At 45.9% G+C, this 26051-nt stretch overlaps 1 protein-coding gene across 1 annotated transcript in view; it reads left to right on the forward strand.

Moving 5' to 3' along the window:
- CNGB3 (cyclic nucleotide gated channel subunit beta 3) overlaps positions 1-26051 on the forward strand; it is a 123628-nt gene that overhangs the window by 94785 nt on the left and 2792 nt on the right. The window contains exons 14-17 of the mRNA XM_066372425.1: positions 7526-7609; positions 13469-13587; positions 25247-25393; positions 25609-25783. Coding sequence (XP_066228522.1) covers positions 7526-7609; positions 13469-13587; positions 25247-25393; positions 25609-25783 — 525 coding nt within the window. The remainder of the gene's footprint in view (positions 1-7525; positions 7610-13468; positions 13588-25246; positions 25394-25608; positions 25784-26051) is intronic.

Below are 26051 nucleotides of genomic sequence, written 5' to 3' on the forward strand. Positions count from 1 at the left end.
TGGCTGACGCAGCCATGGGGGCGGAGGCCCTGGGAAGGGCTGAGGCTGCAGCTTGAGTCCAGGGCATCTGGAAGCAGAGCTCCCTCTTCCTCACAGAAGTCAGTCTTCTTCCTCTTAAGGCCTTCAACCAACTAGATGAGGCCTGCCCACACCATGGAGCATGCTGTGCTTTAAATCATCAAAGTTTGATGGTTTAAATGTCAATCCCATCTAAAAGTACATTCTCAGGGACACTTAGACAGTGGTACAGATATCTGAGTGCCGTGGCCTGGCCGGGTGGACACAGGATTAGACCTGAGAGCCTCCAATCATGGTCAGAGCTGCAGAACTGCGTGGGACACAGTCCAGTCAATGGCAGCAGACAAGCTGTCGCTAACCCCAAATTTTTTAAAACAGATCAATGTAATCTTCTGAAAAACAGTCTTAGCAGCTGTTTCTTGAGCTCTGACTGTGCACTATGCTGCACTAACTGGCTCGTTACCGTCTCCTGAGTAATCCTCATAGCCAGCCTCTGACGAGGTAGATCATACACATCCCATTTTACAGACAGTGCAGCCACTCAGCTGGCTGCGGCCATGGGACTCCAAGCCCTCAGACGGGGCATGCGCACAGTCCACACACGTCACCACTCTGCGAGGCCGCCTCCCGGGTCCCACCAGCCCACCTGGGTAGGTGCTGGGATGCTGAGACCGGGGAAGGTTCCTGCGCCACAGAACACTGCGAGTTCCAGCCGGTCCTCTGTGATTTCACAGGCTGAGACTTGGCTCGTCCATTAATTTCACACCCTGATCCTTAATCCACACACTTCACTCCTTTCCCGCTAAGAAAAGACCCTCAAGCTCGTGTTTCTTGTATTTTGTTTTCCTCTTAATCAAAGAACGTAGAATTAGAGACACAGAGTCTTTTTTTACTAAATTGTGGCTAATTAGTAAGATCTGCTGCTTCCATATGGGGTGATCAGAGTTTCCAAAGAGCTTGGTGAGGAAGTGTCAAATTAGAATTTTTTTTTTCATAGAAATCATTCTCTTCCTTGCAGATGGAATCTATATATTCCAGCCCAAGCTCAGGTATTAAGCTAATAATGTGTGATGCATTTCTATGGGAAGTTTCCCCTCCTTTCTGATGATTTATCATTTTAGTTTTGACTTTTAAACATGTTTTATCAAGTTAAAGCTCAGGAAGCCACATTCTGCCTCCCTCTCCCAGGAAGTCACCAGAGAAATCACCAGAAGTGGAGACAATGTGATGAAAGCTCTACTGCGCCACCTCGTGGCTGGCATTAAAACCGCACCCTTTAAACTGAGAAAGAGCCCGCGGCCTGATGGGGGAACAGAGGCCCATAGGTGCCAGCACAGGATGGACGGTGGGCATCCACAGCCTGGCCAGCGAACCAGAGTCTCGCCCTACGCTGCTCTGGGGAAAGCTCAGAACCCACCCCGAGCGGGCTTCAGTGTGCATGGTTGGTGGCATGGACCCTGGAAAGCCATGTTGTGGCAAAGGAACGGTTTCTGCCTCTCACACATCACACATGCCAGAGCGTTCCAGGGGCACTTGCTCAGTTTCATCCTTACTGATTTTAGTTTTTACACAGATGGTATCAGTCATAAACATTGTGACTAGACTTTTTAAAAGTATGTATTTTGAACAATGCGCTACAACCCAAGTGAACACTCACCTTCACCTCCTGGGCAGGTGCTCTGCCTAGAGCACTAAAGGGGCACCTCAGATACTCACCCCCAGTCCCCATGATGCAGTGCCCCCCATGGCCAGGACAGCTCTAAAAAATATAAGGCCGCATCCTTGGTCAGTGTGTGATGATTAAGTGACTGAGGTCACATGCAGTGCTCATGTCGTGCATAGTGGATAGAAAGTCATGTTGCCTTTAATGTTTTCCCTGAGGAATAAAACGATTCCATCACAGGGGAGTTTCTACACAGGTAAATTCAGGCTGATCATCAGAGGATGGGTCACATTCATTCTCAGGGTTCTGGCAAACTGGTGACTTCCCTCTCTGAACCATGTGATGCTAAACCTCCTAAAAATGGAATTATTGTCAGTGCCCAAGGAAACCTTGATGGAGATGACTGTTACCAGTGTGTGCAGACATTGAGTGTATGGTCAGGTCCCATATCACTTAGAATTCAGTAAATTGTGACATTATTTACATTGCAAATGATTGACCCCTGTTGGCTGCTGCTCCCTACAGCATCCAGTCATAGCCTGACTTACAAGTCAATGGCTCGGGCGGCTGGGTGCAGAGTTCCCTGTCTGAACGTGTCACCTGCCATTTGTTTGAGGAGAATGGAGTGTAAGGTGGAGCAAAACATGTCCCTGAAGACCCTTGTTTATACAGGACGATGACTTAAAGTCACAGTGAGTTATAAATTACTGACCGTCTTAAGCTCTATTCCAAGGAAACTGAAACGAGCCTAGAAAGGTAGAGATTCTACAGGTGAACTTTACCACCTTCACAGTTGTGCTCCAAGCCTGCCATTAAAAAACTTCCTGGACATAGGAGCTACCATCTAACCTCTGGGTTATGTTTTGAATAAAAGTAGAATTTCTCCCAACACCACTCAAATCTCCAGAATTCTTATTCAAATCTGCAGCACAACACATAGTTTTTGGACACCAATGAATTTCCCAGTGTTGAAAATGGAGTGCTGTCCAACAGTTTCCTTTCTTTTTTTTCTTTTTTCTTTTTTTTTTTTGTATTTTTCTGAAGTTGGAAACAGGGAGGCAGTCAGACAGACTCCCACATACACCCAACCGGGATCCACCTGGCATGCCCACCAGGGGGCGATGCTCTGCCCATCTGGGGCATTGCTGTGTTGCAACCAGAGCCATTCTAGCGCCTGAGGCAGAGGCCATGGAGCCGTCCCCAGCGCCCGGGCCATCTTTGCTCCAGTGGAGCTCGGCTGCGGGAGGGGAAGAGAGAGACAGAGAGGAAGGAGAAGGGGAGGGGTGGAGAAGGAGATGGGCACCTCTCCTGTGTGCCCTGGCTGGGAATCGAACCCGGGACTTCTGCACGCCAGGCCGACGCTCTACCACTGAGCCAACCAGCCAGGGCCTACAGTTTCCTTTCTTACATCAGACCACCATGCCTCCAGCCCTGGTGAGATTGGGGGTACAGAAATGAATAATACACAAATCTACCCTCAAGTTGCTCAGAATGTAGATTTAAACACACACACACACACACACACACACAGTCGTGATAGTCTTCCTCCAACACCTATTTCACCCATGACCTTAGGGAAACAATCAAAGGGCTTTCTGTCTCTAGTTCCTACATCTAAAAGAAAGAGTTAGACCCTGACCAAATAGCTCAATTGGTGAGAGCTTCATTCTGAAGTGCAGAAGTTACCGGTTCAATCCCCAGTCACACACAGGAACAGATTGATGTTCCTCTCTCTCTCTCTCTCTCTCTCTCTCCTTCTACCTCCCTTCCTCTCTGTCTAAAATCAATAAAAAAATATAAATTTAAATAAATTTTAAAAAAGCAGCAGTGATAACAAGATCTTTTTTTTTCTTTTTTTCTGAAGTTGGAAACGGGGAGGCAGTCAGACAGACTCCCGTATGCGCCCAACCGTGATCCACCTGGCATGCCCACCAGGGGGCGATGCTCTGCCCATCTGAGGCATTGCTCTGTTGCAACCAGGGCCATTCTAGCACCTGAGGCAGAGGCCACAAAGCCATCCTCAGTGCCCGGGCCAACTTTTGCTCCAATGGAGCCTTGGCTGTGGGAGGGGAAGAGAGAGACAGAGAGGAAGGAGAGGGGGAGGGGTGGAGAAGCAGATAGGCGCTTCTCCTGGGTGCCCTGGCCGGGAATCGAACCCGGGACTCCTGCACACCAGGCCGACGCTCTACCACTGAGCCAACCGGCCAGGGCGATAACAAGATCTTAATTAACACCAGGCCTCACAGGTTGTTTGGAAGAATGAAACAGGTCAAGATAAAAAAAATAGTAAACTTTAAGGCAAATGTTTATGTTAATATAATGTTGATGTTAATTCTTACACAGTGACTCCCACTCAGTAGAAAAGGGGGAGTTTATGAAACAATGCCTAGGCACTGACTTTCTCTGTGTCAGAAACCTCCTCACCGACATCGGCCCAGGAAACGCAGCTGCATTCCGAGGATGGAATGCTAGCCCCAGGACGTGATGTTTTTAATCATACAGCAATAGAGCAATGTGTATCTCAAGAAAATGATCATTTGCCAAGAGGGGGAAAGAAGATAATTGTTTTCAAACACATCATAAAATATAATGACTCTATAACCCAAACTTCATTTCACTAAGCCTGAGAACCAATGAGGAGAAGTTTGTCCTAAACCTCCGCAGCCCGAAGGCCAGTGGCATCTGTCCACACAGCCATCGTTAAGGGATAGATCACTTAATAGATAAAGTTTGAATCATCAGTTTTTATTACACACAGCTGCTATGCTCTGTGTGCATGATTGGATACGGCAATTATGTTAACGAAAATTCATATTTAAAACTGTTCAAATGCTTTTCTGAGGAAAGCCAAGCTATCAGCTGAAAGCTATCCGCGTAGGTACTGCTGAGATAGCATGGGGGGGTGCCCCCGGTTCTGTCTAACACTTTGCACTGATGGGGTCCCCCTGCTGTGCTTTCTGCCAGAAGTGAAAGGTGCCCTGTAACCCCCCACAAAGGGGACTGCACCTCCAAACAATCCTGGGATGTGCCTTTCACTTTATTATTGTTAAAGTTGATAAAAACTCCTGTCTCCTCAGTTCTTCTCCCCAGATCCATCCTTCTCCCTTCCTCCCCAGTGTGGCCACAAGGGCGATTTTTGAGGGTACCCTTCTGGTCCGCACTTTTATCATTTCACTTGGTATCCATGTAAATGTCTAGAACAGCCTATAGGATTTGGTGTCATTTCTTCACAGTTGGAATCATACTAAATATATTCGGTGCCCTGCGCTGGTGCAGGCCACACTCTTTGTTGAGTCCAACCCTACCTTTGTCTAGAGAAAGAGGAGAGGAGAGATCTGGTTTACTTATTGTAGCCACTCTGTGGGGGTTTGAACCTATAAATCTTTAGTGTCTTTGTCTGTCCTACGCATCCTCCAATGACTGGAATGTGCTATGTGACACATGAGCAGCACCTACAGCCCCCATTTCTTCCACCCCCACTCTCAGGCAGAAGCAAACCCCTGCTCTCAAGTGTCAAGTATTTACCCGGATGTCCCATGCCATGATTCACTTCTACTGTCAGTCACACCTTCTCTGTTTACATGAAATGTCCTCCTAACTAGACTTATCCTCTTTTGTCTCTCCTCACTGCGGGAGTGAGGTATCGAGTCTTGCTCACAGCAGCTCCTCGTCACACCCTGGGGGACTGTTTAAGGAGGTATGCCTGGGAGAGGAGACCTGGCCTCATTTCTTTCCTGGGTCACCAAAAGTTGTACTTTCGCAAGTAAATGTGTAAGATTCTAACAGTAAGATCATCGGACTGCCTCTCTCAAATGGCTACTTGAAGATACTTCCATCGTAAATGACTAACTTTCCTTATCAATCAAGCCACCCCGAGGTCTAAATTTCATATGGATCTAGGTCAGGGTTTCACAGCTGACATCATTACAGAAAACTGGAGAGTGTGAAGGGAATGAAAGCCCAGTCACAAACCTCTTCTTCCTCTGCTCCTGACCATGATCCACTCTCTGTAAAATCCTAATCCCCCGAGGGACGGGCAGGGCCGGCCACAGGAAGAAAGCTGCCATGTGTAGGAAGCTTGGGGAGGAAAATGAAAATATCTGGTGAAAGCAAAAGATTCAAATCCAGTAGATAAAGAGAGATTTTTGAAGTGTCTCTAGACTTCTACTTAGCTTGTTATATAGATAAATTATCATTATTTGGACAGAATACAAATACAAACATATATCCTAACAAATCAGATATGTTTCTTAGACTATTAAAGTGGATATGAACTGTCATCATCACTCAACAGAGAGTTGTTTTTATATCTATTATCCCACCTTTAAACAGATGATAGCCGCATTAGGAAAGAGACATTAAGCTTACGAAGTTAGATAATATCTAACAGTAGTATAAAACATGTTACAAGAAAAAGGCATTCAGCCAAGATTTTGATATATGTAAGTCTTAATAAACTAATAACTACCATATTATCACAATCATTAATAGCTATCATTAATTAAGCATTAAGTTTTGCATGAGAATAACTTTACCATTATGAGGTAAGTATTGTTTTTACCCTCACTTAACTGCTTAGGGAACTGAGGGCATGAAAGGCCACACAGTATGACACACTGTAGACCAGGGATAGTCAACCTTCTTATACCTACCGCCCACTTTTGTATCTCTGTTAGTAGTAAAATTTTCTAACCGCCCACTGGTTCCACAGGAATGGTGATTTATGAAGTAGGGTAGTAATTTTACTTTATAAAATTTATAAAGCAGAGTTACAGCAAGTTAAAGCATATAATAATAATTACTTACCAAGAACTTTATGTTGGATTTTCACTGAGTTTGGCAGAATAAATCTTTATAAAACAACTTAATATAGTTAAATCTATCTTTTTATTTATACTTTGGTTGCTCCTCTACCGCCCACCATGAAAGCTGGAATGCCCACTAGTGGGCAGTAGGGACCAGGTTGACTACCACTGCTGTAGACGGATTGAAACCCAAGTCCAGCTGACTGGATCCAAACTCTCCCTATACTATAGGTGTGGTGGGGGGGGTCCCCTCTAAATTTTGGGTCAACACAAGTCCTTATCTATTGGCAACTAAAATACTGCTCACAAAAATTAGGGGATATTTCAAAATGAATATGAAGCGAGAAAAGAAAAGAAGCATTTGATATATTTTTTTTTTTGTATTTTTCTGAAGCTGGAAACGGGGAGAGACAGTCAGACAGACTCCCGCATGCGCCCAACCGGGATCCACCCGGCACGCCCACCAGGGGCGACGCTCTGCCCCTCTGGGGCATCACTCTGTTGCAACCAGAGCCACTCTAGCGCCTGGGGCAGAGGCCAAGGAGCCATCCCCAGCGCCCAGGCCATCTTTGCTCCAATGGAGCCTCGGCTGTGGGAGGGGAAGAGAGAGACAGAGAGGAAGGAGAGGGGGAGGGGTGGAGAAGCAGATGGGCGCTTCTCCTGTGTGCCCTGGCCGGGAAACGAACCCAGAACTTCTGCACGCCAGGCCGACGCTCTACCACTGAGCCAACTGGCCAGGGCCTGATTTTTTTTTATTAAACAAGAACATCAGAAAAGCAATGGACAATTCAAAGAAAGTTGTTTGATTATGCAAATGAGATGCAAAACTAACTTTCATCGGTAAAAAAAAAACTATACAAAAGGCTGAAAGTACTGGATTATCTACGCATTCCCTGATCCCCTAATTTTTGTGAGCAGTGTGTTTTAGCATTAACAAGGACAATGTCATCTGTTACTCTTTATTCCTGCTGCATTTTAAAATCACCCAGAATATTGGCCTTTTAGCTGTGTCTACGAGAATTATGTTTTCTCTCTTTAGGGTTGTGACACGCAGATGCTCTATGACATACTGCTAAGGTTGAAATCCACTATCTATTTGCCTGGTGACTTTGTCTGCAAAAAGGTGAGTGCGCTGTTTTTCAGTTGAACAGCAAGTAAACAAGTACATGTGAGGCATTCAGATCTATATCAAGAACGCCGTTCAGACAGGGCTGGTCCAGGATGGATTTCCCAGCACAGCAACCGTTATGAAGCACAGGTCTGTAAAAACAGCGCTGTGCTCTCAGACGGCAAGACGCAACGAGACAATGTGGGCTTCGTTACTTAGAGGACATACGTGGGTTGTCTGAAAAGTTGCTTTCTGTCGATGTAAATCATCAAGTATCACACCCCATTAATTCCAAATATTTAAAGTGGGAGGAAAAGTTACAGAACTAAAAGGTGGGCCCGCCCTGTTTCTGTCTCCCAGAGACTATCGGTTACCTCCGTTTAGTTCACCCGGAGAGTGGATAATTAATGCCACATTTAAAAATTTTTACTGTGCTTTTTATGATTACAAAAGTAATACACATATCATTTTTAAAAAGGAAAACATATAAAGGCACAAAGACAAAAACATCCCACCACCCAGAAACAACCGCTATGAATTTTTTATAGATTTTGACCTATCTTCTTATACAACCAGACGGATGGTTTTATACAATTGGCATCCTGGTACACTTATGTTTTGAAACTTGATCTGTGAACATTTTGCCTCATGTTAAGCAATCTTCCACAGCCTCATTTTTAAAGCTACCTCATAGTTGAGTTTATGAAGAGCATAATCAATTTTCAGATGTTCGTCAAGATAAACAACTCTAAGAGGGACATTTTCCCACATCTCTGATTACTTACATGAGGAAGGGAGGAGAGAAGGAATGATGTCCTTGGGCTTTATGTCCCGAGAACCTAAATCAGTAGTCAAGTCAAGAACCATAATGGAAAGCTGAGGAAGATGAGCAGTTCAAAGAAATGAGAGACACTCCAAACCCTGGGTGTTCATAGCAAGTGTGCCGAGAAACACACCATCTGAAATTCTGTGCTGGTGCTAGGGGAGACCTAGCTAGCGTAGCTGCCGCAGGACCCATCGAAGGAAACTTGTCTCCCCAGGCACAAACAAGGGTTCCTACGAGACTTGATGTTCGAGCAGAGTCTTGAAGAAGGAGTTGGCATGAGCTAAGAGCAAACGGCATTGCAGAGAAAGGAAGGACTAGCATGCGCCAGGCAACGGAAAGGGGCTGGGTCTGCCTGGGGTGTGCCAATGACAGCAAATCACAGATTAGAAGACGTTAGGGTTGTTTACTCAATAAAGCTCAGTAAATATTTTGAATCCTATGGGCCAGGCACTGTGCTAGGTACTGGGTATAATCAGCCGTGAGCAAAAAAAAAAAAAAAGAGAGAGAGAGAGATTTCTCTTGTTCACTAGGGTCCCATCTGGTGACATCAGAATCACCTGAATTTAGAAGTCTGGGCTTCATCCCCAGCAGCTCAGTTGATCTGGTGGAGCCCACATTCCAATGTTTTTAAAAGCTCCCAGATGATGCTAAAATAGGGCCGGAGCCGAGAATCAGTGCCTGATGGAAGAGCCAAACCACAAACGAATGAGGTGAAACAAACTTAGAACTCCAGCATGTGCTAACTCTACAAAGGGGAGGGAAGCGGCCAGGGGCGTGCTCACGGCTAAGGAGAAGGAGGAGAAGGGGGAGACTGGCCGGCGGTCAGTGCAACCTTCGCAAAACCTAGTGAGAAATGGTTCTTGGTCAGAAAGTGGAGAGGAGCTCATTGGACACAAAGATTTGAAAATGAGGCCAGACAGAGCTGGTCACAGTCAGGTGACCAGCAGGGACAATGGTGAAAGGCAAACCCAAGCAATGTCGGGGCTTTAGGGCATCCAGGTGGAGACGTGGGAGACAGTCCGTCCAGGAGAGGAGAGGGAACAGGAGGTAAGTCTCTGGGAACCACATATCATGGAAGCTGGCTCAAGTGGTGATCAGAGAAGAGGACCAAGGGCACAGCTGAAGAATCCAGTGTGTGTGGAGGAGGTCAAAGAAGCAGACCCGGAGAGGGCAGCTGTGAAGGGGCTGTCAGAGGTAAGAGAGAGAGGAAAACGGGAGAGGCTGGGACGGGATGGAAACCAAGAGCACACTGTCCCTGACACAGCAGCCCCAGTGACAAGTCAGCAGCTTGGTGATATAAAATTACGTGCGTTAAAATGGTAAATAGAAACCCCAGATTCATTTAAGGGCCCCTTCAGGCTGTGCTGCCTCAAGAATGGTTGAGCCTTGGTGCACCAACAAACGGTCTTGCCGCCCTTCCGTTTGTCCTCTGGCTGCAGGGACTAACAACTGGGATAAGACAGAAACTTCCACACCTGGCCCCTAAGCAATGCCAGTTTGCTTAACAAAGTGCAAGCTGCAGAGGGATGCAGACTTCTCCTAGCTAAAGTCTTCCTCAGATCACAGGCATCACTCAGTGACTAAGCGAGTCAACGAGCACAGATGGGGAAAGAAAAGCAATGAGCAGGGAGAGATGAGAACAAACCACCTTTCTCTTTGGCTTTGGAGAAGGGATCCCAGCCATTGGTGATGTAGAGAGAGATGGATGCTTGTTCCTTGACCGGGTTTTAGGCTGCCAATTTTTGCTTATCATTGCCACAAACCTCTCATCATTGCCAAAGGGAAGGAAAGCAATCTCATGTTCTTTGGAGGTTGCCTAAGTAAATAACTAAAAAAATGGCAGGACCTGGACCGAGTTTGCTGACATGCCTCACCCTGGGGACGGCGCCTGTGCTTGCTGAGTGGGTAGCTTGGTCTGCTTTGAAGCGTATTCGGGACTTTTCCCAGAAACAGTCTGCAAGAATCATTTTGAGTGTCTCAGTGCCCCCACCGGCTCTGGGAGGGGATCCTACCCAGGAACCCTAAAAATGTGACATGCTCCCTCCCTAAGGGTGGGCGCACCCTGAGTGAAGCTCCCGGCCCCCTGTGCCTCCTCCAGGTTAGCCCACAGACCCACCTCCAAAGCTGCTTAGGTCTTATTTTCACATGCTGTCAGACCCTGTGCTCTGAGGAGTGTCTGCTTCACCTGAATGCTAATTAAACTCACAGGAAAGGCTTAAATTAGCCTAAACGCATACGAGAAATAGTGGAAATTTTGGTTCGTTGATTATGCCAGATCTCCTTGGAAAATTATTGCAATGATCATTAAAAAACAATTAAAAGTGATGAAATATATTTAAGTACCCATTATGTGCTTCTACCTCCAGTCAGTTGTAATAACTGTACTTGAAAAATCATTCCAGTTCCCTGAGAATTACCTCATGCAGAGAATAAGGAATAAGACTCTATTCTAATCATTACTTCCTGGAGTATCTCTTGGAAAACTAATTTTCAGATACTTCCCCATATTCTAAAAATAATTCACAGCTACTGTATTGGTTTCTAAAAGATCAGCCTGGGTATTGGAATTATTTCGGAATATGGTCTATCTGTACAGATTATATAGAGTCAGGAGACACGGGACCGCTACTTCTACAACTGTCATCTGCCAGCCTGTGAGTTCGCTCAGCACACCACTGTTCAAACCCCTACCACCCATTTTTAAAAAACAATAACAATCTCTCTCCTGTTTGGCCTCAAAGGGATTTCTGCAAGAATTAAATGAGTTAGTATCTATGAAAATGCTCTGTAATTGTCAAGTAGAATGTGCTTGATAGAGCAAATATAGGTATTAAAATGGAGGAATGTAATGACCAGATAGATATTTATACAATTTTCAAAAGTAGTATGCAAATGCAAGATATTGTTGCTAGCATCAATATCATGGAAATAATATAAGACCTATCTGTACTGGAAATTCATATTGATATATGCCAGATATATATATCAGATCATATATATATATTGATATATAAAACAGAATAAATATGTGCTTAACATTCTGCACAAAGCAACACTTGATCATGGTTCCCTCATTGCTCAATTAAGAGATGCCCTTCTGCAGGCTTCTTTTATTTCTAACGACTGCTATAGGGCTTTGGCTAGTCAGCTAAGTCAATCTGCGCCTTCGTTATTCTTTCTGTGTAATGGAAACAATAGTACTTACTCTACCATCCTCATAAAGGTAATGGGGCAATAACCTGAGAATTTCAGCTTTACAGAGGTTACTGAAAAGGTAGAGTGAAAATTTTAAATTCAACCAATGGTTATAATGCAACAATGATTAATGTTCACGACAATAACCCTTAATGTAAAAAGACTTCAAAATTTCCCAAGGGTTGGTTAAATTACATTTCCCTTGTTCATAAACGAGTGCCTATGTCACAAGCCCTTGCTCACACCAAGATACAGTAGACATTGCCTCAGCCATCACAGCTTAGAACCTCTCATCAACACTGTTTAAACCTGAGTTAATTTTAGTGTGTTCTACCCTTTTGAAAAGGTGTAAGTACTATGATCTAAATGCATACTGGTTCATTCAGAGTTTAACAGCCTTTCATGGCCTGGATGTCATTCACTTCTCTTGTAAGACACATTTATTCTTTTTGCATCTTGTTGTGAGAAGATATGTTCCAAGGGTCTCACCACCACCCACAGGTTGGGTGATTTGTATGAGTCAACAAAGTCCTATTCATGGCTAGAGAAATTACAGCAAAGCACATGGTGCAGGAGCAGCAGGAGAAAGATGTCTACTGGCAAAGGCTGGAGAAATCGGGAACAGGCCTCCCTCTGAGAGAGTCACCTGGGTGCATTTTCCTTCCAGCTGTGGGCTGTAGAGACAAGATCAAAATACCTTCACTCAGGGAAGCCCACCTGAGACTTGGGATCCATTGTTGTTGTTGTTTTTTAATCTTTTTTTTTAATTTTTCAATTACAGCTGACATACAATATTATATTAGTTTCAGGGGTACAACATAGTGATTCAACATTTATATACCTGACAAAGTCATCACCTCAATAAGTCCAGTACCCACCTGGCCCCATACATGGTTATTACAATATCATTGATTATGTCCCCTGTGCTGTGCTTTATATCCCGTGACCGTTCTGTAACCGCCAATCTGTCCTTCTGAATCCCTTCACCTCTTTCACTCATCTACCCAACTCCCCTCCTATCTGGCTACCATCATAATCTTCTCTTTATCTGGGAATCTGTTTCAGTTCTGCTTGTTTATTTTGTTTTTTAGGTTCAATTATTAATAGATGTGTATTTGTTGCCATTTTATAGTTCTTAAACGGGGCTGGTCACATAGCTAGCTACCTGACCAGCCATGGTTTAGACTCCACACTGGGTACCAACTACATATCACAAATCTTTTTTCACATTAAACAATGCTGACAGCTGACTGTGCCCTGCCACTGTGCCTCAGGCAGACAGAACAATACCATTCACCAGTGACCATGAGAGCATGGCAGGACTTGGACAAGAGCCGTGGCCCTGGCTCCAGGGAGTTCCCAGGATAAGCAGAAACTGAGTAGAACAACCTGCTGCATTAGCACTTTTCTCTCAATATGAAGCAAGAGTAACAGCTTAGGTAGCACTCATACCCAATTTCTAAACTCAGACCTTGATGCTACAAGCAGAAGAGTCACGTTGACTGTTTCACACTTGTAGCCCACATTCTTTGGGTAGACCAGGTGTCTTCTTCACAGCAAAGCAGTGGTCACCAAAGCTGGAGGGGCCATAAATTCTTACAATCATTCCTGCAGCCGTGTGCTGATGGCATGATACCCTGTGTCCCATGATGGCATTCATGGGGTCCTGATAATGTCCTTTCACGTGATGTGTTCATCCATTGTCACCAGCTGCCTCAGATCTTGAAGCTGATGGCTTTTCCATTGATGCTCCTTCTTCCTTCTTTTATGTCTATTCCTCTAGAAGACTTTCTGCATCTTCATTTGGGGAGTAATTGTCAAGAACAAAGTTCCTTTTTGTATTTGGCACATAGGGAGAAATTGGCAAGGAAATGTTTATCATCAAGCACGGAGAAGTCCAAGTTCTCGGAGGCTCCGACAGTACTCAAGTTCTGGTCACTCTGAAAGCAGGGACGGTGTTTGGAGAAATCAGGTATCTGACAGACACCTCATAAATCTCGAAGCCTGTGATTTGTTATAAAAGAAAAATCTTAGGTCATAAAATTAGTAAAGTTCCTACTCCAATTTATTAAAGGCTTGACTGTGCTGAGACCATTGATAAAGCAGGAATTTTCACGTTTCTGTTTACCCTTTCCCTTCCCCCACAGACCTGGCACAGTGAGCTCTTTAGTCCCGGGACTCAGGTTGTGCTCATAAGGCAGATGCTGAATGTGTGCTGAATGAAAGGATGGAAGGATAGTGACAGGCCGTGGAGAGAGCTTGTTCTTTTCAGATTGCTGGAAGACTGCAGCCAGGCGGAGACAGCAATGCTGAGTAGACGAGTGATAATGACCACTGCGGCGGGACTGGACTATCTGAGTCCAAATTGTAGTCCTTCACTAACTGGCTTCCTCCCTCTGTGACTTTACCTCTCTGTGCCTCAGTTTCCTCATTTAATGACTATAATAATTATAGTACATATCTAAGAGCAGTGGTAGTCAACCTGGTCCCTACTGCCCACTAGTGGGCGTTCCAGCTTTCATGGTGGGCGGTAGTGGAGCAACCAAAGTATAAATTAAAAGATAGATTTAACTATAGTAAGTTGTTTTATAAGGATTTATTCTCCCAAACTTAGCGAAAATCCGACATAAAGTACTTGATAAATAATTATTATTATATGCTTTAACTTGCTGTAACTCTGCTTTATAATTTTTTTTAAAAAACATGTTTTTAAATTTTTTTTTATTCATATTTAGAGAGGAGAGAGAGGGGGAGAGAGAGACAGAGAGGGAGAGAGAGAGAAGGGGGGAGGAGCTGGAAGCATCAACTCCCACATGTGCCTTAACCAGGCAAGCCCAGGGTTTCAAACTGGTGACCTCAGCATTTCCAGGTCGACGCTTTATCCACTGCGCCACCACAGGTCAGGCTGCTTTATAAATTTTATAAAGTAAACTTACTTCCCTACTTTATAAATCACCATTCCTATGGAACCAGTGGGCGGTTAGAAAATTTTACTACTAACAGAGATACAAAAGTGGGCGGTAGGTATAAAAAGATTGACTACCCCTGTCTTAAGAGGGTTGACAGATAAGTTCATCTTAGAATGGTGTCTGGCATCTATGAAGAGCTCAGTAAATATTAACTATTGTTACTATTTATTATTGACCAGGAGAAGTTTATCAGACAAGTAAGTCCCCAACAGTAAGAAAAGAGACAGCAAAGTTAGGCTTTCTCTTAGCTGCACACTTCTATATGCATTATTGTATATAAGCTTGCTCATTGCTCATCCCATATATGCACTGAGGACCTGGGACAGGCTAGGGTGTCAAGTGCTGCTCTGCACTCTGAGATACACTGTAAGATGGTAAATGAGATGTCACCCCTCTCAGAGCGTTTGTTCAGTCATGGGGGGCAGGGACGGACAGTAAATAAACAATGGATGAGATAAATTCACATTGTGGTAAAAATCATTAGAAAGTACAGATGCCACACTAGGTACAGTGCTCAGGGACAATCTCTTTGGACAGATAAGATTTGAACTGAGACTTGAGAGAGAAAGTGGAGCAGCCATCCAGGAATAGAGAAGCAGCCTCCCGATGACAGAAGGCCCAGTACAGAGGCCTGGGGCAGAGCAGGCTTGTCCGTCATACAGCTCCGTGTGGCCGAGTCCAGTGAACAGGAGGCTGCACAGAGATGAGGCCCAGGAGGTGAGCAAGCATCAAGTGGGCCAGGGCCTCTGCAGGAACGAGTTTGTATTCTATTCTAATTACACATGACTGCCCATGCAGGGCTGCAGTCAAGAGGACAACACAATTGGAATTGTGATTATAAAAGACCCCTCACCAGGCCCTGGCCGGTTGGCTCACTGGTAGAGTGTCGACCCAGTGTGTAGAAGTCCCAGGTTCAATTTCCGGCCATGGCACACAGGAGAAGCGCCCATCTGCTTCTCCACCCCTCCCCCTCTCCTTCCTCTCTGTCTCTCTCTTCCCCTCCTGCAGCCAAGGCTCCACTGGAGCAAACTTGGTCCCGGTGCTGAGGATGGTTCCATGGCCTCCACCTCAGGTGTTAGAATGGCTCCAATCGCATTGGAGCAATGCCCCAGATGGGTAGAGCATCACCCCCTAGTGAGTATGCTGGGTGGGTCCTGGTCAGGCACATGTGGTAGTCTGTCTGTATGCCTCCCCACTTCTCACTTCAGAAAAATACAAAAACAAAAACAAGACCCCTCACCAGCCCCATGGAGAAGAGACAGTAGAGGAGCAAGAACAGAGGAGGCAGGTGGAAGGCAGTTGCAAGGATTCGGGTGAAGGGTGTCAAAGTCGTGAATGACAGTGGGCCTAGAGTGAAGACAGTGCCCTGTGCATGTTCATGTCACATGCAAGGAAATCATGACTCCAAACATTGTGATCTGTGCTGACACAGCAAACCAGACAGGGTTTCGTGGATCAGGGTCCGCAGATCTTTCCACTCTACCACAGAAGAGAGGTCTCCGTCCACCTGATTCCATGGCTGCTCAGACATTGTCATCAGCTTCCAGGCATTTGGAGAATTTCAGATGATTTCACATTCACATAACTAGGGTTTTCTTAGACTGTCAAAGCATGCTATTTCTCTGTTGCTGATATGGCTTATCTCTTTTTTATTTTTCCATCTTTCTCAAAACTGGAGGACATTCCCGGGAGAGTTCTTCTCTGGGCTGGTGGTAAGAGACACTTCTTAGAAGGTCCAAGACTGGAGTCCTTTGCCTATTTCTCTTACTTCCTTACAGGGCGTCCTTGCAAAGGTGATTTAATGCTTCAGTGACTTAATGACCACTGTCATGTTCAAGGTCACAAAGCATGCAACTGTCTAATCGGAAACTTCATAGAAATTAACTAGTTGCCCTCTCCCAAGGGCTGAGTGTGCCTGACAAACAAAGCTTGATAGACACAGGAGACTTCATCGTCGGCGTGGTTGTCATTGCAGGAGGAAATACTCCAGGAGTGGAGTCCAGGGGCTGCTGAGTTGCCGTTGAAGGAATTCTTAACTTCTCGACAGGAGCTTCTCAAATAGCTCTCTTCCCATCTGGTTTCTGAGGCCAAACTGGCACCAGTAGACCAAACACACTCTACCTAAGCTTGCTGAGTAGTCTGGTCAAATCAAGCAAAAGAGAGCTGTTAGCCTTGATTCTGCTCTGGCAGTGGCTGAGGAGACGTGGGCTGCCTCTGCTTCCTCCCAGACGCCACAGGCGTCCCAGCCCTCAGCCACGATGTGGCCCAGAAGCCAGTTGTTTAGCTAGCAAGAGCACCAGATGCTGGGAGATTTAGTCATCGTGGTTCCTGCTCAGAGATTCTGTGACCTTTGTCAAGACAAGCTAAACCCATCACTAGCATGTAGCTTTTTAAAGAGGGTTCTTTTTTTTTTTAGAAAAAAACTGAGTGCTTCCTCAGACATTGTATATTAACCCTAAAGAGCAGAGCCCTGACTAAAGTAGAGTCACAGCACATCACAGAGAAGCCCCAGACCACGTTTCTGATCGGCACCTGGAGAGCACAGTTCCCCTTCTTCAGTGGGGCCCAGGCCCATCGAGGGGAGGCTTCGCGGCGGCTCTGCTTCCACGCATCCCTGATACACGTCTCGCACCCAGTCTCACCCGCATGCTTACCCACTTCCCAGCCTCCTTCTCTCTCTGTGGAAATCTCACCTTCCTTCAAATACATTGGAATTTTGACACTTGGTTTTGCCGCTGTGATTTCAATAGGATGTCCTACTGGTTCCCTCTCTCTTTGGAATGACCTCCCCAGAAAACATCTGCTCACCCTTCAAGACTCAACTCGGAAGTCGGCTGTCTGAAGCTGTCCCTGACCACGCCCAAAACAGCTAACTTACTCTTTTTCTGTGTTCCCCGAGTATCTCATTCATGACTTTAACACAGTAGTGACTGCTGATCCGTGATTCTTTTATTCAGGGGGAGACTCCCAACAGCCTGAGCTCTTAAATGATGAGACCATCCCACCTCTGTGTCACCAGCAGCTACATAGACTGTGCAGTAAGTGCTGGTTTTAGGTGACTCCCTTCAAAGGCGATTTGCAGAAGCTATTTGGCAACTTTCAGTTAATTAATTAGTTCATTGTGATTTGATTAAAACAATAGAAAAGTGTATCTGTGAAGCACCTCACAGAAGAGGCCACACGTGGCACGGTGAACAGGAAACAGTGACTTTTCTCAAGGACCTCACAGACCAGGAAGACGGGAAACAGAAGGTTTCAGCGGCAAGTGACTGAATGTCCGGAGTGTCCCATGTGCTGTGTCAACACTGACAGGGACGTGAGCTCTGACACAGCAACAACATGTGCAGATCATGGCCACCAATGGAGCTCACACGTGACACGAGGGAGGAGCTGCAGGTCGCTTGGGTTTGGTAATCCCTTCAGGATGTTTGGGAACCGAAAGCAGACCTTTCAGTACCTCCCAGATGGCACGTCAGACAGGATGTGTGCACGCACACAGCCAGTCCTGACTGCCCCTCTTTGGGCCTGTAATAGACTGTCCCCGTGACGCTTGCCATGGGCACAATGGATGTGCCCATGCCCTGACCCCTGGAACCCATGACTGTGACCTTATTTGGGGGGAAAAGGGTCTCACAGATGTAATTAAGTTAAGGGTCTTGAGATGAGGACATGCTGGGTCATCTGGAGGTCCCTGAACCCAATAACAAGTGTCCTCACACGGGCAGAACAGGAGAAGCTGGGGACACATGCAGATGGCAGAGAGGGGGTGACGCTGCCACAAAGCAGGAACCCTGGAGCCACGGAGGCTGCAAGAGGTGAGAAACAGCGCTCAAGCCCAAAGCCATCAAGGGGCGCAGTCCTGTGGACAACTTGCTGTGGACTTCTGGGGCTGAGAGAGAAGAAATGTCTGTTTTAAGTCACTGGTTTTGAGGTGGTTTGTTCAAGCAGGCCTAGGAAACTAATATAAAACCAAACTCTTTAAACTGTGAACTTCTGAAATTTAAAAAAAAAAAGTGGCCTTGGCCGGTTGGCTCAGTGGTAGAGCATTGGCCTGGCGTATGGGAGTCCCGGGTTCGATTCCCGGCCAGGGCACACAGGAGAAGCGCCCATCTGCTTCTCTACCCCTCCCCCTCTCCTTCCTCTCTGTCTCTCTCTTCCCCTCCCGCAGCCAAGGCTCCATTGGAGCAAAGTTGGCCCGGGCGCTGAGGATGGCTCCATGGCCTCTGCCTCAGGCACTAGAATGGCTCTGATTGCGGCAGAGCAACGCCCCAGATGGGCAGAGCATCGCCCCCTGGTGGGCATGCCGGGTAGATCCCGGTCAGGTGCATGTGGGAGTCTATCTGACTGCCTCCCCATTTCCAACTTCAGAAAAATACACACACACAAAAAAAAGTACACAGGTCAGCCACCTCCTTCTCCTTGCCCTACATGGCCGGTCACCTCCAAGGCCTGTCAATGTCACCTGCCCACTGTCTGCCACCAATGCCTCTTACCTTGTTCTCTCTCCATGGACAACGCCAGCATCCACTCCAACAACCACGTCCTCTGCAACCCAGTCTACCTGCCACCAGAGTGATCTTCTGGAAACACAGGCATGATCACGTCAGCGCCTTCCCACATAAAACCATGCAGCGCTGCTGCATTGTTCTTAGCAACAAGATCGGAGTTCTCACCCCGACCTCCCAGATCCTCCGCGTGGAGCCCTGGCCTGCCTCCCGCTTCACCCACACCCTCACTCTCCGTTATCCAGACCGCGGTTCCCTCAGGGCCACACGCCTGGGCTGCTGCCTCTGCCCTTCACCTCATCTACACAATTTCAAGACCACTGGACCCTGCCCTGCGGGACCTCCCAGCTCTCCTGCTACAGGCTCTGCTTGGACTGTGTCCCTTTCTTTCAGAGACCAGGTCTAGGTCATTGTACACTCCTAAGAGCATTTACTTCTTCAGTGTCTGTCTCCCTCACCAAATTGCACAGCTGTGCCCACTGAGCTGTACCTAAAATGAGGAGGTAGGGGTTAGGCTCTGAGCCCTGCGCCATGCCCACCCCCATGCACAGCTGCTCCCTACTTTGCACCCACAGGACTGCATGTGCCCAGAGAGGCTACGCTTTTCTGTTCTGCACCCAGATCCAGGCTCCTAGGGGCCCTGGCAGATGTCTTTGGTTTGTTCCTCACAAGATCCCTGGCCTGGGGGCAGTGCCCAGCCCATTTAGTGCCTGATATAAAGTTACTGATGAACCCGATAAGCATCATTACCCTCCACCCAGCTGTGCAGACACACCAATGCACACTCGCTTTGTCATGAACAGGAACCCTTGCCCTGCGCCCTCTGTCGGTGCTCACCACAGAGAGAAGCACCATGGCACATGTCTTTGTACAATTACTTCCCTTTTTCCTTTATTTCTTTGAGGCTTATTCCCCAAAGTGAAATAACTAGGTCAAAAGGTAGAAACATCTCTATAAGTCTTGCAATGTATGGGCCGATTATTTTCCAGAAAAATTGAATAAAGGATGTGATGTGTTGCTATTTTTCCCTGGACCCAGTGATATGACTTAATCCCAGCAGTTTTGCATTTTAACAGGGCATTCTCTTCTGTGTTTCTCTAAATAGCGCCTAGAAAATAATAGGTCCTCAATAAATATTTGCTAAGTGCATTAGTTGTCCATGGACCTATATATTTCATAGTCATCTATCTACCTTCTCCATTTCATCCTTTAGTAAGCATCTTTTTTTCAGCAGACAGACGAGTTAGTGAATAGAATTCAGATATTGATATCTCCTTATAAGCTTTTAGATAGTCTGGTTTTCACTTAACATATTTAAGTTTTGACTTTTCAAATCACCCATTTCATGGATTTTTTTATATTATTGTGAAAATGCCAAATATTTTGAAAAATAAACCTTATTTTGAAACCTTATTTTTCTCCAAACAATGTTTGCCTGTTTCTCCTCAACAACATGCAGGTTTTTTTCAGTGGGAGTCCCAAGGGAGACTTCTATTTCTCTGGACTATTTTAATTCCAAAATCTTACTCTTCATCAGAATAATTCTGTTATTCCCTCCCCAACACCCACCCTGCCTTTCCTAAAAGACAGAAATAGTAGACGCACTAGAAGTAGGTGAGAAGATTGGTTAATATCGAGGGAGAAATGCACTAAATAAATGACAGCGTTATCGTGTCCCAAAGCCTGAGCTCCTTCCATGCTGCAGTGATCGCCTTTCGCCCAGGGCCACTATGCTGAATACGTGGAAGGCACGTAACAAACACACGATTGAAGCAAAAACCAGAAAGTCTCCTAAGTTTTTCTCTGAGGTCACAACAGGGAGAGGAGGGCTGGAATTAGAGCCATTCCTGTGTTTCCTGTCTTGTTGTTCACTGTGACCTGGGATGTGAACTATTAACCTCGACGACTTGCCCTCCATCAGGTGCTCTTTCAGAAACCCTCTCTAGGGTTGGGAATACTTAGGGATCATCTTACTGAGCCACTTTATGAGTGACACTCCTCCATTGGTGGAATGCTGGAGAAGCATTTTGTGGGCAGCAGTGGGGGTTGGGGGGAGATGCTATTTTAAGCATTGCTTAAAGATTTGGGGCAAAATTCATCTGGCAGAGAGACTACTTCTTCTGTTCGGAAACTCATCAAGAACTCCACATGTGGAACCTGTAGACAAGATTAGTTAAAGCTTGAGAAATCTCAAAATAACCTGACATTTAAATGTGTTCTTCCCATTCTTCTCTCATAGTCTGACAGCATAGAGACATTCTCAGGTTCAAATTCAGCCCCCCACTGCTGTCTATTCCTGCTGACCACTGGGTTACCCGGTGCCCAAGGCAACAGGATATGAATGAAATAGGTTCATCCAATCATTGTATCTTCAAATACTAACATATATTTCACAGAAACGTGGGTAGGAAGATAGATAGGAAGTTGGGTAGATGTGTGAAGTATAGGAAGTTGGGAAGAAATTATTGTAATGATAGATAGAAAGATGGATAGATAGAGACAGATAGATAAATGATAGGTAGATAGATAGATAGATAGATAGATAGATAGATAGATAGATAGATAGATATAGATGATAGAGTAAATTTTATTTCACTTCCTTAAAAAAGGGTGAAGGCAGAGACTGTCTTGGACAGAACCTCAGGAAAGAACTAAAAAGTCGATGTTTTTTTCCATGGAGCAATACATTAAAAATGTGAAGTCATTGAGCAAAATAAGGAGGCATTAACATGGTCTGCACTTATAGATTCCAAGAATATACTTCCTGTGTTGAGGGAGTAGTTCCATTTTTAAGCAGCTGGGATAGTCCTGGACCCAAGTTTAATGTGTGGTGCAGGTAAGAAGCCCTGTTTGAGACTTGCATTAGGTTTTTCCTTTTTTTTTTTTTCTGCCTTCTTTGGTTTTAATGGAATATTTTATATGATTCTGTTTTCTCTCCTTTCAGGGTATCCATTATACTTCTTTTCAAGAACATTTAGTGGTGATCTTAGAGTTTGCACTATACATGTTACGCAGATTAATCTAAGTCTGCCTTCACACAGCACCGTACCATGTCCCACCATGCAGAAACCTTGTCACAGGGCTTCCCCAATTCTTCCATCCCTGCCCCTGGGACACTGATGTCATTCATTACACTAATCCATTCGCTACAGTCACCAAATGTATTGTTGCTTATTTTTAAAGTTACCAATTAAGGTTGAGATTGGTGGTGCAGTGGATAAGGCATCAACCTGGGACCCTGAGGACCCAGGTTCAAACCTCAAGATCACCAGCTTGAGTGTGGGTGGTCACCAGCTTGAGCGTGGGATCATAGACATGACCTCATGGTCGCTGACTTAAAGCCCAATGTTACTGGCTTGAGCCCAAGGTCGCAGGCTTGAGCAAGGGGTCACTGGCTTGTCTGGAGTTTCCCTGTCAAGGCACTTAATGAGAAAGCAATCGATGAATGACTAAGGTAATGCAACTACTAGTTGATACTTTTCATCTCTCTCCCTTCCTGTCTCTGTCTGTCTGTCTGTCTGTCTGTCTCTCTCTCTCTCTCACTTAAAAAAAGGATTAAGATAAAGATTTCTGTGTTACTTCACCTCTGTTTGCTCCTTCTCCACTGTTTTTTCATTCTTCACATAGATAAGCATTTCTAACTTTATTATTTTTCTCTTTTGTGAAGAACTTCCTTTGGCATCTCTTGCCCTGTAGGTCTGCTGATCTTGAAGCACCTCAATGTTTGTCTCCCTGACAGAATTTTTGCATCTCCTTCCCTTTAAAAGGATGATTTCACTATGTGTAGAATTCTAAGCCCTGGCCAGTTGGCTCAGTGGTAGAGCATCTCATCTCCCCAGCATGTAGAAGTCCCAGGTTTGATTCCTGTTCAGGTCACACAGAAGAAGCGACCATCTGCTTCTCCACCTCTCCCCCTCCCTCTTCTCTCTCTCTCTCTCTCTCTCTCTTTCTCTCTCTCACTCTCTCTCATCTCTCTTTCCCTCCTGTGGCCATGACTGGATTGGGCTGAGTTGGACCTGGGTGCTGAGGATGGCTCCATGGCCTCTACTTCAGGTGCTAAGAAAAGCTCAGGTGCTGAGCAACAGAGCAATGCCCCAGCTGGGCAGAGCATTGCCCCCTAGTGGGCTTGCCAGGTGGATCTGGATCAGGGTGCATGTGGGAGTCTGTCTCTGCCTCCCCTCCTCTCACTGAATTAAACAAACAAAAAAAAAGGAATTCAGGAATTCTAGGTTAGTGATCATTCCACTCTCCCTTGCACAGTTTCTGGTAAAAATCTGCTGCAGTGATTATTCTTGTTCTACCAGCTCTTTTCAGGATGTTCTCTTTGTCCCTTGTCTATTACAGTTTGAATATAATATGCCTAGGAATAGAAGGTTTTTTGGTATTTTTTATGCTTGGTGATCCCTGAGTTTTCTGGATCTGTGGTTTGGAGTCTGTCACTAAGTTTGGAAATATCTTTGTTATTATTGCTTCAAGTATTTCTTCTAGTATCAGAGAGTGGTGCTAGCTTACATCTATACCATATGCGCCATATGCATATTTTGAAATGGCTCCACAGTTCTTTTTTTCTAAATAATTTTTTTAATTTATTGATCAGAAAGAGAGAAATACTGACCTGTTGTTCCATTTATTTATGCATTCATCATTTGCTTCTTGTATGTGGCCTGGCCAGAGACTGAACCAGCAACCTTGGTGTATCAAGATGACGCTCTAACCAACTGAGCTACCCAGCCAGGGCTGGTCCCACTTTTCTTGATGGTGGTTATTTCTAACAGTTGACAGCCAGTTGGAACATTCCCTTTTCTGCAGCAGCAGTTGCAGAAGCGCACCCTGTCCACTCTAACCCTTCATGTGCAGGGCCCAGGCAGCTACTCACATCTCATGACCCCCAGACAGCAGGGCTGGGGTAGTGCAAACACTCCTGTTGCTGGGATCGTCCTCTGTCCTCCACCTCCCACTTAGAGATTGTGTTTTTATCAATGTGAGCTTCTTTCTCTGTGTCTAACCAATTGACTCTGAGATAGTCCATGTATTCTGTTATCTTCTCAATGCATAACCTATAGTGTGTTTTTAAAAACATTTGAGATGTGTTTTTACTTGCCTTGGTTTCAAAGACCAACCCTTATCCTCCAGATGACTGGTGAGTGATAACCGTTTTATTCACTAGTTTCATTCATCTGTGTGTTCCTTTATTTGCTATTTGTTGATCGCTTCCTGAATCCACAATGCCCAGTTATGGTTCTGAGAAATAGAGAACCCAGAATTCAGTGACACACGAACGGAAGTTCTGTGTGAATGATAATGAGCAGTGACACTGAGAAACAAGAGGGTCTGAGAGTTAAGTCTGGGCTGAGACTGGACTCGCCCGATGTCAAGAGGTGTCATTAAGATTTGATATCGGAGTTGTGTCAGTCAGAGCCTGGGCAGGAAACAGAAGGAACACTCACACAGGATAACTAGAAAGACTCTAAGAAAGGGACGATTGACAGACAAGAGTGAAGGAAAATTCAAGAGGACCCAAAAAGGATGGTGACATATCGTGAAGCTGGTGACAGCAAGGGAGTGCTTCCCATGGCAAGACCCATTGGGACAGGGGAGGACAGGTTACCAGAACCCAGAGAGAGCTGTGGGAGCAGTTCTGATAGGACATGGCCTAGCGTCAGGAGCTGTGGATTCTGGCGGGGAACAGCCACTGCTGATCTAAGTCCTGGCGGGGAGAGGGAGGGGGATAATTGCTGCAGCCCTGCTGTCCTACTTTCTGACTTCCCGTTGGCCTTTCCCACCGGCTGAACCAAAGGGAAGTCAGAGGGCAAGCCCGCAGGGGTCAGCTCCCCGGGAGCAGAGGGGGTGGAGAGGATGGAAAGGGAACCTAGAAGGACAGACGGAGGACACCAGTGCAAAGAGGGTCTGCGCCTCTGCAGGGTGGGGGGCACTCTCACAGCATTGATGGCTCCGAGTCCTCGATGAGAGGTGGGAGTCAGAACAAAACTTGCTCGAGACTGTGGCCACCACCCCTCGATTCTGCACAGTAGTCTGGACCCTCACCAACAGGGCATGATCTCGGAAGCAGTGGAATGGTTATGATCTGACATTCACTTTTCAAGTTTTGCTGGGGGAAGCGTGAGACTGGGGGCAAAGCTGCACGTTTCTCCCTCAGCCTTCTGGCAGCAAAAGGAGGAAACCGGCGGACGGCCAACGTGGTGGCCCATGGTTTCGCCAACCTTCTAACTCTGGACAAGAAGACCCTCCAAGAAATTCTAGTGCACTATCCAGATTCTGAAAAGTTCCTCATGAAGAAAGCCAGGTACAACCTTTAAACCTCATGAGAGAGGAGTCTATTTTCCTTTGTAAAATCCAAGAGGAAAACTAGACAAATGATGGCAGTGATGAGCTTTCTCCATGACACACATTTAGCAAACAGCTGCCGTGCAGTCGTGCATGGAACACTTGGGGGGGGGGGGCACTCATGGTGGGCGTGCCCAGAGCTGTCCCTCACCCAGCCTTTCTCTCTGTACATAGAGTCCTTCTCCAAAAGAAGGCTCCCGCATCAGGAACGGTGTCACCGACCAAAGGACTCGCCTTCCTCTCCCCACCTAAACCAGAGACGCCCAAAATGTTCAGCGCTCTCCTGGGAGGCTCAGGGAGAGCCGGCCTCGCACGACTGCTCAGGTTGAAGAGAGAACAAACCGCTCAGGTGAGCAGGGAGCTCCCACTTATTCCATGTCAGACCTGAGACCATTGGGGCTCACCTCATGTGCCTGATCCCACTCTGCCGGTAGCACTGATTATTATTCAAACCCACATATCTTCACATTTTACCTTCACGGCTCTATTGAAGATGGCTTTGATGTGTATGTAAATCCAGCCGGCCCTCATTATTTGTGGGTTCTGTATTTGCAAGTCTGCCTGCTCATTAATAATTCCTGTAACCCCAGAACTAACCTCACAGTGTTTTGTGGTCG

Source organism: Saccopteryx leptura, chromosome 3, assembly GCF_036850995.1.
Source record: "Saccopteryx leptura isolate mSacLep1 chromosome 3, mSacLep1_pri_phased_curated, whole genome shotgun sequence".
Lineage (NCBI taxonomy): Eukaryota > Metazoa > Chordata > Mammalia > Chiroptera > Emballonuridae > Saccopteryx > Saccopteryx leptura.